This window comes from Pithys albifrons, chromosome 9 (assembly GCF_047495875.1).
Source record: "Pithys albifrons albifrons isolate INPA30051 chromosome 9, PitAlb_v1, whole genome shotgun sequence".
Lineage (NCBI taxonomy): Eukaryota > Metazoa > Chordata > Aves > Passeriformes > Thamnophilidae > Pithys > Pithys albifrons.
In genome coordinates this window covers 32,745,615-32,758,333 of record NC_092466.1, presented here as the reverse complement: position 1 = coordinate 32,758,333, position 12,719 = coordinate 32,745,615, and the positions used below count along the sequence as shown (strand labels likewise).

At 43.8% G+C, this 12,719-nt stretch overlaps 1 protein-coding gene across 5 annotated transcripts in view; it reads left to right on the top strand.

Annotated features, from left to right (window-relative positions):
- LOC139675769 (catenin alpha-3) overlaps positions 1-12,719 on the top strand; it is a 183,992-nt gene that overhangs the window by 128,576 nt on the left and 42,697 nt on the right. For all 5 annotated transcript variants that reach the window (XM_071563844.1, XM_071563842.1, XM_071563847.1 and 2 more), the window contains one exon: positions 3,232-3,413. In XM_071563844.1, coding sequence (XP_071419945.1) covers positions 3,232-3,413 — 182 coding nt within the window. The remainder of the gene's footprint in view (positions 1-3,231; positions 3,414-12,719) is intronic.

Below are 12,719 nucleotides of genomic sequence, written 5' to 3'. Positions count from 1 at the left end.
TCCTCTCTTCTTCTCTACAGTTACATGAAATATTGCAGCCTACAAAGCAGGAAGTGTTAAATAATTTTCAAAGGGAGGTTCTTTGTTTTGCTTTAATGTATTGTGCTGCTTTTTGCTGTTTCTCTTTCCTTCCTGGTCCCTGTAAGTGGTAAGACTTTGATGAGATGGATCTGGCCAGTCATTTGGTTTTGGGGGTCAGGAAAGAAAAAAGACATGCATGTCAGTCTGAGAATTAGAGACAATAATCAGAAATTTATATGAAAGTCAAATCTTTAGAGTGCAGCCAGGGACAAAGAAGGCAAAAGGCCAGTTCTTTGGGTTGGGATCTTGTTGGCAAGCAATGCAGCAGCGAGAGAGGAGTCAAAAGCTTCAGCAAGCTGTGACTCCACATGTGTCCTTACATGACCTTAAAAGTTCAGTTTCTCTGAGAAGGGGCTGGAATGAAAAGCAACACCAGTGGCACAGGGTAAGCCAAGCTGCAAGCAGGAGAATGCAAATAACATCCCCCCAGTGCTGTAATAGCTGTCTGAGGAGTTAATTCAAGGGAATTAAAGAAAAAAAATCTATGCCTTTTTTTTAATACAAGAAAGAAAATATCAAAAATGTAACTGCTCTTCTCACCTAGTCTTAATTCTGTTATCTGCTGCTGCAATAAAACCATTTTGTCTTAGAAGTAATGAAACAGTCATTTTCTGCTGGTGGACAAAATAAACCTGCAGTCATGTAATAGCAGTCATTCAATTTAGATCTTTATTTCACAATTACCATTATGTTGCCTATTTTGATACAAAATCAAATCTGTGCTTAAAAGGCTGTGTATCCAATTGTTTTATTTTGTTGGTGTACATGGTTTTAAAGCAGTGTGAAGGAAAAGAGAGAAAAGCCAAGGTCAGAATTTCAGTTTCCTTTGCCCCTTTGTTCCTGTGGATAATGTGTCTCATTCCACCTGAAGCTCATTATTGTTGGCAGGATCCTGTATGTCACAATTCCCTCATTAAAATGTCATCTTTCTTGTGGTTTCAAGATCCAGGCCTGTGATCTTGAACACAAAACTGTATTGAACTGGGGGCTAGGAGATGCCACAGACATCCACCAATCAGCAAACGTGCAGATCATAAAATGTTCTCCTCCCTCTGTAGCCCAATTCTCTCTTTTTGTGTTTCATACCTTTCCTATTGTTGTGGTTTCACCCCAGCTGGAACTCAGCCCCCACAGCTGCTTGCTCACATCCCACCCTGGTGAGGGGCAGGGAACAGGAGGGGAACACTGAGAACACTGAGACAAAGCCACTTTGGTAAGGAAAGTAAAGCTGTGCACACAAGCAAAGCAGAACAGGGAATTGATTCCCCCTTCCCATGGCAGGAGCTGCTCAGCCACCCCAGCACAGCAGGGCTCCATCAAACACAGTGGGCACTTGGGCAGGCAAACACCACCACTCTGAATGTCCCCCCTCCTTCCTTTGTCCCCCAGGTTTCTGTGCTGAGCATGACCCCTGTGGGCTGGGCTGTCCCCTGGGGCAGGTGGGATCAGCTGTCCCAGCCCCGTGTGCCCCCCCAGCCTCCTCTCTGGGAGGCAGGACAGGCCCTGGCTCAGGGTGAGCTCTGCTCAGCAGGGACTGAAACAGGATTGTTTTACCAAAATGATTTCCAGCACAAATCCAAACCAGCCCATACTGACTTCTGTGGGGAAAATTAACTACCCCAACCAAAACCCAGCACACCCAGCCAGTTTATCCTGCAGCCATGAGGAAAGTGTGTCTTGGTCTTCTCTGGTCTATTTAGTTTTGTGTTTTTTTTTTTAACAAAACAGGAGAATTACTCCTCACAATAGGTCCACTTTCTGAGTCTGTGACTGTAGGGTAACTCCAGCCTCTGGATGGTGGTTCCTTCCACCTTAACCATTCTGAGGTTCTGTGTGATTCTATGACTGTAATTATAACATGTGGGGAAACCTGTAATTTCCAGTAATTTGTATAAATGAGGAAATGAAGCCTGTGACAGAGTGCTTCTGGCATAAATAAAATCTCTGAAAAGACATGGCTTGGAAAACATGCATTATGTTTAAGAGCAATTGCCTGTTACAGTAATTATAAGTAATTCAGCATCTGCCTTATCTTTCCACTTTATTGATGGTAGGTAATGTTTTATAAACAAGAATAAGTCACAAAGTATTTATTAATTGCAGAGTGATTTCAGTGTGATAACAGTTGCTGCATGTGGTTGTGAGTCCCTGGTGGCCCGAGAGGACCTTTCCCAGGGAAGGTGCTGGGTGAGAACCACGATGGCAGCAGAGCCATCAGCACCAACTCACCAAAGGTCTCCTCCCTTCCTGGGGTAGAATCACAGACCCACAGACTGTTCTGAGTTGGAAGGGACCCACAAGGATCATCAAGTCCAACACTTAAGTCAGTGGCCCACAGAGGGGATTGAACCCATGACCTTGGCATTATTACAGCCAAGTCTCAACCAACTGAATTAATCTCAGGGTTGTAGAAGGTGTTTTGAAGGGCCAGGACTTTCCCATGACCCCAGAATATCAGCCTCTTTGTGCTTCCTGGCCTGATCCTGCCACAGGAGGTGTGTGTGACCCTTGGCTGGAGCAGCTTGGTGATCTTGCTCATGAAGAAGAACATGATGTGAAATATTTCCCTCACCATCCTGCATTTTCAGGGTTTTTGGAAACCTTGCTCACATCCTGATTTCTGACATGTTCATCTCTTTATCTTCTGCAAAGACAGAATATGCGTATTGAACAATTAAGCCTTCTTTGATTCTTAAATGGTAATGTGGAATCATCTCAGGAGAGTGTGCATACCTGAAAGTTTCAGGACAATTAACCCTTCTCATTGATTATTTCCTGCCTGAATCAATACTACTTTTTGTAACTTGCACATATATCATACTTCAAAACACTTATGCTCTTTAGCCTTAAGAAACAGGAAAAACTGTGAGTCATATTTCATAAAGGCTACTTGGAAGAAGTTACTAATCTTTCTCTCAGTATGTTAATATTAATGATTTCACAAACAGCACTGACCCCATTACACTGAGATAATTTATTTGGCACAACCAACTGATACCATACAGATTTGGAAATGTTAAAGTGCTCAAACTCAAATGTTGGCTCAGGCCACAGTGTTTTTAAAATACTGATATGTACACAGTTTTGTTTTAAAAAAGGAAAAAGATTCTGATATAGATGTTTTACAAATCAAACTATTCTATGTTTTAGGCCAAGATGACTCAACTGCCCGAGTCTGAAAAGGAAAAGATAGCTGAGCAGGTGGCTGACTTCAAGAAAGTCAAGAGTAAGCTTGATGCAGAGATTGAAATATGGGATGACACCAGCAATGACATAATTGTTCTGGCCAAGAGGATGTGTGTGATTATGATGGAGATGACAGACTTCACAAGGTAATTATGCAAAAAAGGGTCTTCAATATCTCTAAATGTTGCAGGCCATTGTCATATCGTTATGGCAGCAAATAGAGTTTTTGATTTCAGGTGACAGCATCTTCACACAACTGAGTGGCTGAGCTGATGTCACACACTGGGGAGTGATACTGAAGTGTTGGAAGGGACATCTGAAGTTTGGAACTATGCTTGTACTTAATTGTTTTCTTTGTCTTCTTTTCCTAATTTGGTGGTCAGTTTTTTGCACATCTTTTAGCACTCTATTTCTGGTCTCATTGAAAGGGAACAAACCCCAAAGTAATCTTGACTTTAGGCTGCGGTTTTGTCTCACCTGTTTTCTTTCTACTTGTATCACACCACGCTGTCAAGAGCCTACATGTGGCAGTGCACTTTCACACTCATGCATATTTTATATCTTATTACCTGCTCCTGCTCTCCTCAAAACTCTGGGATGCTGCTGTGTGTGGGTTTGAAGAATGGAGTGTCCTACAGCAGACAGCTTTCAAAGCTGGCATGTTTTTGTGCTGCCAGGGTTTGTTCTGTGATGCTCATTGAACAGGAAACCACCTTAAGGTCAGGAGCTTTTCCTGCCATGCACTGAGTTAAACGTGCAGTAAATGTCATCAAATTAGTTATCCCAAAGGCAGATGGTGGTGGTGCCTGTCCCCTCCCACCCAGGTAACAGCCAGCTCTGCCACGGGCTCCTGCTGGGGAACACAGCATTGCATTTTGTCACAGGGCACTTCCCAAGTTTGCCTTCATCTGACAGAGATTTAGACCTGCATGGGCAACTCTGCAGGCTGGTTCTTTTTAGGAGTATCTGATTTGTATGGAGACCTTTGAAAAAGAACATGCTGTGCCACAAAGTCAATCTTTACAATTAGTCACCTCTCTCCCCAAAACTCTGTATATTACTAGCTTTAGATAATCAAAATTAACAGGCCAGCTCATGGTCTTAGTTTTGTAGCTATGGCTCTCAGCTGAACACAGCAGAATCTGCAGTTCCAAGGTGAGGAGGAACTCCTTTTGCAGTGCTGCTGATATCCAGGGAGTCCATGGAGAACTCTGAAACCACTCTGGTAACATAACTTACCTGAAAGTACAATGAAAATGTTCTGTGGAGAGAGAGTGAATATCATAGCCTGGACTTCAGAGTATGGTAGGGAATATGGTCCTTTACTGGAAGATGGATTCTGATTATTCTCTTCCAAATTTTAGGCAATACATTAATCTTTTTACTCCACAGATGTCTGGATTATAATTTCATGTATGGAAGTACATACAAGTATATATTCCTAAATTATGTGTTTAATATTTTAGGTGGTAATTTCTTGGGAATAGGACTGTCCAATCAGTCTTGTGTTCACTTTCTAGGGCTCTTGGTCACAGACATCAAGGTCACCCTGTAACACTGTACATACAAAAATGGTCTTACAAGATACTTTTGTATCTTACCTAACTTTATGTCACACCTTTATAGAGCTGGTTTTGAACATGTCCTTCAGTAATACAGTTTCAAGTTTTGTTTCTTCTTTAATGATGCCAGATAAAGTCTTGTGAAATGAAGATTTGTGTTTGCCTGAGCAACAGGTGAACTCCTGTGGCTCTTCCTCTCGTTGTGGCTTACCAAAGGTGGCAGTAGGTCCTGAGAAGCACAGCTGGCCTTTTCCCTTCCTGCTCTGCAGGAATCCTGGAGGTGTGTAGGAAAGTCCCTTAAGATCACAGAGTCCAACCATTAACCCAGCACTGCCATGCTCATAGTTGAACCATGTCCACAAGTGCCACATCCCCGTGGTTTTTGAACACTTGCAGGGATGGTGATTCCCCCATGTCATGGACAGCCTGTTCCAATGGTGGACCACCCTTTCAGTGGGGAAATTTTTCTTAATATCCAAAACAAACCTCCCCTGGTGCAACTTGAGGCCATTTCCTCTCATCCTGTCTCTTGTAACCAACCCCTCCTGGCTACATTCTGCTGGCAGGGAATTGTAGAGAGCAAGTTCAGCCTCCCTTTCTCCAGGCTGAACTTTCCCAGCCGTTCCCTGCTCTGGACACACAAAGGATGTGTGGCAACAACATGTACAGCAAGCACCAGCTCACCTTAGGGTTTGAGCTCTCCAGTCTGTAACTCCAAGTTCTTGAACATGGAAGAAATAAAAGATTCTGACATTTTATGTTTGTTACATCAGAAGTTACTCAGGAAAATAGTAAATCTCTGTATTTGAGTAATTTGTTACATAAACAGATTTCTGTTTCTCTTCAAATGCTATTACCTTGCATTCATTGTTATTTAATCTCAGTGAGAGCTTTTCAAAGTTTTAGTTTTTCAAGGTCACCTTTGCATTTGTGTATTACCTTGGCCATTTATGCAACAGCAATATATGCAAGTAAAACCAAGTTAATGTTGGTATGAAAATAACTCATTATTCAGACAGAAGGTAATTGGGAATGGTGGCAGAAAGTGTGGGTATGTATAGCTCAGATCATTAGCAAAATACTTCAGGGTGCTTTCAGTGCAGGCCAGTGACAATCAGTGATCACTCAGTGGAAGTCAGGACTGCTGTAAACAACAACCAGTATGGCTTAACTTCCTTATCTGATTATAGGGCAGATGACTCTGATTTTTTTGTTCTGCAGAACCTCATCTGAAACAGTTCTTGTCATACTGGACAGTCATGAGCATGTCATCTGCAAACAGACACTAGGCCAGAGCACTGTAATTGTATGCAATACATATTCTTCCAGCTTTTTAAAAACTTTTTATATGGCACATGTCATAGCTTACTGAAACTTGGTGCTGAACCTTGCTGTGGTGAGCTGTCCCTTCACTGCAATGGCAATAGCTCATGGGCATGGTGAGCTTATGCCTGAGAGGGAAAAGTGATTGAGCAAGAGCAGAAGTGCATTGCTGGAAGTTTGTAGCAGCCAGCAGCAGCTGCTCCTTGGTGCTATGAACATGATTTATGGAAAACCCATTATATTGGTTACTGGTTATATTGATTAATCTATTAATGTGCTAAAAATTCTCTTAAAACCCCATCATATCTGCAGTAGGAGGCTTTGGCCCTGATGGGCAGAAGTGGAGGCCGTGGACACCAGACATTTGCTCTGCTGAAACTGTGGCCTTCTATTCCCTTTGGACTCCAGCAGACTTGTTTGTTGGGAATAACATACAAAGTTCCTGCTCATTTCATTCTGTTTGCTGAAGGTTATTGCTGCTAGAAATAAGAGAGTTGTCCTGACTTTTACTTTGGTGAAAATGAACTGGATTGTAGCTTTAATTTCTTTAGGAGGGCTAGAGTGAATGAAGCAAAAAGATCAGGGAGTGTGAGATTATTCCTGTGTTGCCATGGCTTTAAAAGCAAAGGCATTCTGTGAAGCTGAGGAACAAATGAGCTATCAGTGGGTCTGCTTGTGTTTCCCATCTCCAGCCTGTAGCTGCAGCCCATCCTTGTGCTTCTCATGGAACACCATCTCAGCCTGGCTCTGCTGGTTCCCCTGGGGCTCACCACAGACCTGCACTGCTGCCACTTCTGGCCTTGTGCCAAAATGAGCAAAGCCTGGGAGATGGTTCCTGTGTGCCTCTCACTTCTCAGCCTCCTCTGAATGTGCAAAGTGCTTTGTCACTTCTCTGTTCAAAGTTGCTGGGTGTTTCCAGAGCACCTTACTGGGTCAGGATCTCTCCAGAGTGCTGATCTGCATCTTCTCCCAGCCTGCACCTCTGCACCTCCTCCCAGCCTGCCTGCTGTGCAGGACTGCACAGAACAGGGGTGGGCTGGTTTTCAGCCTTCACTCATCTGGTCTTCCTCATCTGGGAAAGCAAAAGAGGGATCTAAAAAGAAGACGGAAAGTCAAGAGGGCAGTTCTGTGGTTACTGGGGTTTGAAAGATTCTATTCCTAGTCAGGTTTATCCATGAAATTCCTCACTGTAACTTCCTATTTCATTTACTTTTCCTGGTGCCCCTTTCCACTTCACAGTTATCCATGATCCTTCTGTTTCCTGTTCAGTCCCTTTGAGATGCTTCTGGAATTCTGTGGAGCTTTTTCATTGCACCCTAAAATCCACTGACTTAACTGCCTTTTTGTGGCCCCTTCTGACATTCACATTCCCTTCAGTTCCATCCAACTCTTCTCACCCATCTGGAAATCACATGTCCCAGCTCTCCTGCTGGGCCTTCTCCCTGGTTACCAACCCAGCTTGTCACTGCCACAAAGGATAATGTGCCTTTATTACCAACCCCCCTGAACTCACTAATTGCCATTACAGCTCCTGTTAAACTTCAGTATGAGCTCCCCCTTTCCCTCCTCCCTGCTCACATCAGGGATTCATCCATCAGCATTGTTTCATTAAGCAGCCTGGGATGGTTTGGGGAGTCCATAACTCCTTGATGTTTGCATCATAACCTGCATATGAGAACCATAAACTTTCACTTTAAAATGGAGTATTTCATCAAAAATCACCCAAAGATTGTGAAAGTTTTGTCAACAGTGGTGTTGTCCTACTGAGTCATTAGAAAGGACAGAGTTATTTTGGAGAAAATTACTTAGAATCACAGAATGGATTGGGTTGGAAAAGACCTCTGAGAGCATCCAGTCCAACCCTTGGTCCAACTCCAGTCCCTTTACCAGATCATGGCACTCAGTGCCACGGCCAAGCTCAGTTGAAAAACCTCCAGGGATGGGGAATCCACCCCCTCTCTGGGCAGCCCATTCCAATGCCTGAGCACTCTCTCTGCAAAGAATTTTTTTCTGATCTCCAACTTCAATTTAGGGCTCTATATTGAGAACAACTTCTACTTGTGTTAACTATATGAAGATGTTATTTAAGGTATATTTATCTTAGAGCAAATCCAGTTTAGTTGTGTGTGCATGCCTGGCATGTGCTCTATCATCCAGGCCTTGTCAAACAGACCCTCCAAGACTGGCTGGTACAACAGAGCAGCTGAAACAGGTAACTTTTACTGCTGAAAAGGGCATTAGCACAGGAGTGTAAAGGTTGTGTAAGCTTTTGCAGTGCTTCAGGGTACTGACTGTCCTGCCAGAACTACGTGTAGCAGCCCCAGGCAGTTGTTGCTGTCAAATAGGAACATGGTGTCTTGGATTTGGGATGAATTGTTGAGGTGTGTCAAGTTCAATCAGACTGTGCAGCAGCCTCAGCTGATACTGCTCCTTCTTCCTCAATGTCACAGAGCTGCTAAAATTTGCACAAAGGCAACTCCCACAAACAAGTGAGGGTTCTGAAGGCAAAAATCAAGTATTTGTGTTCCTCCTGCCCTTCTTCAATGCTTTTGGCAGAGTGGGAATTTCCTTCCTGGTAGCACTGTGTCCTGATTAATGACACTTCCACAGAATATGGCATTGATACGATACTCACGGGGAAGCTTCTGTCACTTCTATAGTGAAAATAATTTCAGTTGATTCCTAAATACACACTCCAACAAATAATTAATCAGAATTGACTATTGCTACTCAATGTAGTTCTAAAAGGGAGGTGCTAGATAGTCATCCTTTGGTAGTAAAATTACTAAAAAAAAAAAAAAAACCAAACAAAAAACCCCAAAAACTTTTAAATATATGAGTCATTTATAATACCATGTATTTCAATGTGAAAATCACCCGGTGGATTGAAGTCTTAGAACCAAAAGAGAAACGTTCCAGGCAAACCCCACAAAAATAATTTACCAGTTTAGCTCTATGACTCAGTATTTTTCCAAGTATTTGGATATCCAATTTGGCCTCAGTCTAAGTGGATTTATTTTCCTGTAGCATGCATAATGAACATCAATAGCATTATTATTAAACAACACAATAAATCATGGATGCCTAGCCTGATTCAGATACCTCTGTTAGGGATTACAAGGTCAGAATTTCCTCTTAGACTGTGACACAAAGAGGTTCCAAATGGATGACAGTGCAGCTGAAGAGAACGTTGGGTGATAAGAGTAACAAGCACAACCTTCAGATCCTCGCTGTTTTGCAGGTTAACAAAGCATGTTAAACACTTGTAAACCAATACAGCCAACAGCTAATTACCAAAATAATGAGCATAACATTTCTTCCTTTCCCCTGCAACATTACTGTGACAAAATACAGCTGACTCAAGTACAGCTGCATCCAGTAAGCAGCTTTTTGCTATTGCTCATAAGTGGACTAGAAACACCAAAGGGAATGGATAAACTGAAGCTCCATGTCAGCATCAAAGCAGGCAGAGGACAGATAACACACAGGGCTCTGTGTGTCTGCTTTGTTTTCACAGTCTCCTCTTCCTTTTCTGTCATCTGCTGTTCCTTAACCACAGCCCTTTTACCCACTTCTATTCTCCCTTCAGCTGCATCAAATAAACCACCTGCCTTCACTGTCCAAACCCTAAACCACATGTTTTCTCTCATCTCTGGGGACTGCACATGCCATTCATAATGCCCCTGCATGGGCAGGATAAATTCCAAGTCCCTGAAATTGTTCTCAGAGAGAGCAGTTGTAGTGGGGAAATACGAGCTCTTGAGCAAAACATCAGGACAGAAAGATGTTCTGTTATTATTTCTTCCTTCTCAGTGACATAATTACACTGTGGATATCTTTGTAAGCATGTGTAATTATTTTACTGTTCATATAATTGCCCCTTTCCTTGGAAGGATGAGGCATTCACAGTTTGGCCTTTTATTTAAAAACTATTTTTAAAAAAGATACGTTATCTGTGCAACTTTCATATCTTTGGAACAGAAATAAAAGTGGACATAATGTTCACCTATTACTAAGCTTAATAGTTACACTCAAACTTTTGATAGAAAGGTGACAAAAAATTATTTTAGCTTGAGAAACAACCCTCCTAATTCCAACTTTTATATTGCCAATCCTTGCAGACTGTTTTTCGAATTCTTATCTTTCCAGCAAGAATAATGTTTTTAATTGATTTGAAGCAAACAGTTCCTTCACAGCTGGAATGGAAAATGACTCCTACATTTCATGTACACAGCTAGAAATTCAGGCACATTCTCACAAAGGGTATTCAACTAGTCATCTGTTAAAAGTTTATGTAAAGCTCCTCATCTTAAAAATTCTGGTGCTGGTTTGTTTGTGTGATGTTTTTAGCTGGCCTGTATGAAGCCGCTTCAGAATCATTTCTTGCATGCTGTAGGATGCCTTGTAGTCATGGAAGCTGTGAAGATTAATTCCTCTGATTAGAGCAATTACATGCTCCACATCCTAAAAGAATTTTATAAATTTAAGTCCAGGAAACTGTGCTCCATTTTAAGCAGTGAGCCTCTTCATTCTGCTGTTCCTGTAGGAATACTTGGTTTGTGCTGACATGTTGGTTATACCTCATGTATAGGTAAAAGAAAATTGTATAGGTGGGGCAAACCAAATACTGTCACAGCCTCCTTGTCTCAGTGTCTCACAGTGTAACGAGTATTGCCTTGAAAGCACTTGGTCCTCAGGAAAAGCTGACAAGGAGCAGTTGTTGCTTCTTTGTTGTTTTTCCTGCAGTCCTGTATCAGATTGTTAAAAATGCAAGGAATTCACTGAAATCTTAAAATTAGTCTAGCAGTTATTTCAGAGTCCTTAGCACTTCTTGATCCCAGTACTACAACACAGCATAAAAGATGAGGCCAAAAAGTGAAGGGACAAAGAGATGTTTGTTGGTTGGGCAAGGAGGTCACTGAGGAACTGGTGTCCAGGCCTCATGTGCAGAGTCAAAGGCAGCCTAATAAATTGCAGACATACTCAAATATAGCAAAATCCCAAATAAGGCAGAAAACAGATCTATCTGGCCATTGGCAAGAACCCATCCAGGACTAGAGGCAAGTCAGCTACAAAGTCACAGCATACAGTACAGCAAACACAATCATATTTTAGCAATGTCGTATCTCTCGTGCCAAAAGGAGCCATCTTTGCCTTTTATCTTCAGGAACTACCATACTCAGAGGACAAAGTGAGTTCAGAACTCCCAAGTAAGCAATAGCTTGTGTCAGCAGAGGCATCAGGAGTGTGAGGCAAGAGGAGTTCAGGCAGGAGGGGGGCCAGAGAAGAGCAACGAGGCTGGAGAAGGGACTGGAGCACAAGTGCTGTGGGGAGAGGCTGAGGGAGCTGGGGGTGTTTAGCCTGGAGAAGAGGAGGCTCAGAGGTGACCTCAGCACTGTCTGGAACTCCCTGAAGGGAAGTTCTGGCCAGGTGGGGATTGGTCTCTTCTCCCAGGCACTCAGCAATAGGACAAGGGGGCACGATGGGCTCAAGCTCTGCCAGGGGAAATTGAAGTTGGAGAGCAGAAAAAACTTCTTTGCAGAGAGAGTGCTCAGGTATTGGAATGGGCTGCCCAGAGAGGGGGTGGATTCCCCATCCCTGGAGGTTTTTAAAGTGAGATTGGCCGTGGCACTGAGTGCCATGATCTGGTAAAGGGACTGGAGTTGGACCAAGGGTTGGAGGAGCAGCACTGGGCTCAGTGTGGAGCCAGCTGTGTCTTGCAGCAGTTCAGGTTGTGCTCTCATCGTTCGGCAGGGATGGGCAGAGGGGTGCCAGCTCCTCAGCAAGGGGCCTGGGCACCCCAGAGGTGCTGTGGGGTTCCCCTGCCAGCTGTGGGGTTCCACAGGCTCAGCCACACTCTGATGGGGCTGTGCCAGTTTCATCCAGGGTTATCCTCCTCCTTGTCGTTGGGCAGCAGGAGTGAGATCCCGAGGCTGTGAGGATATGGGCCATTGTCAGGGAGCAGCAATAGCAGAACTGTACAGAACAGGGTTGGGTTGTTTTTTTGGTACCTTAGAGATTCACTTAAGATAGCAGGACATTTGCTTTCTTGTGCCAGAAGGGGTTTAAGCTTACTTTTCAACTTCAAGAGTATTAGGCTAAAAATTATCAGGAACAGTGGGAGATCCTTCCTTCTTTCCCCAAAGCCATTGTGTCTGCAGCCCTTTCACAGCCCACCCTGCAGCCCAGCAATAGCAGCTGCCCCCTGAGGGAGGCAGGCCCTCAGTCTGCTCCCAGTGCAGACAGCCCTGGCACTGCTCAGTAACAGCACTGGCACAAGGAGCACAGGGTGCTGATAGCCATTGGCATCCCAGGCAGGGCAAACAGCAAAGCAGCTCTGTGGCCCAGTGAGGGGCAGAAAGGAGAAGGGGCCAAAGCCAGAGTCCTGTACGTCCATGAGCAGTCCATCCAGGAGACAAGATGCTGCTGGCAAAGGAGGTCCAACTCCATCCTGAGGGTGAGGTTGGAGATGAGTGTACATGTGAGTCAGGGCAGGGAGTGGGGTGAGTGCAGCCCAGATCTTAAATGGGGGTCTTGGGCCAGTGGGCAGGGCACTGTTGGGGCACC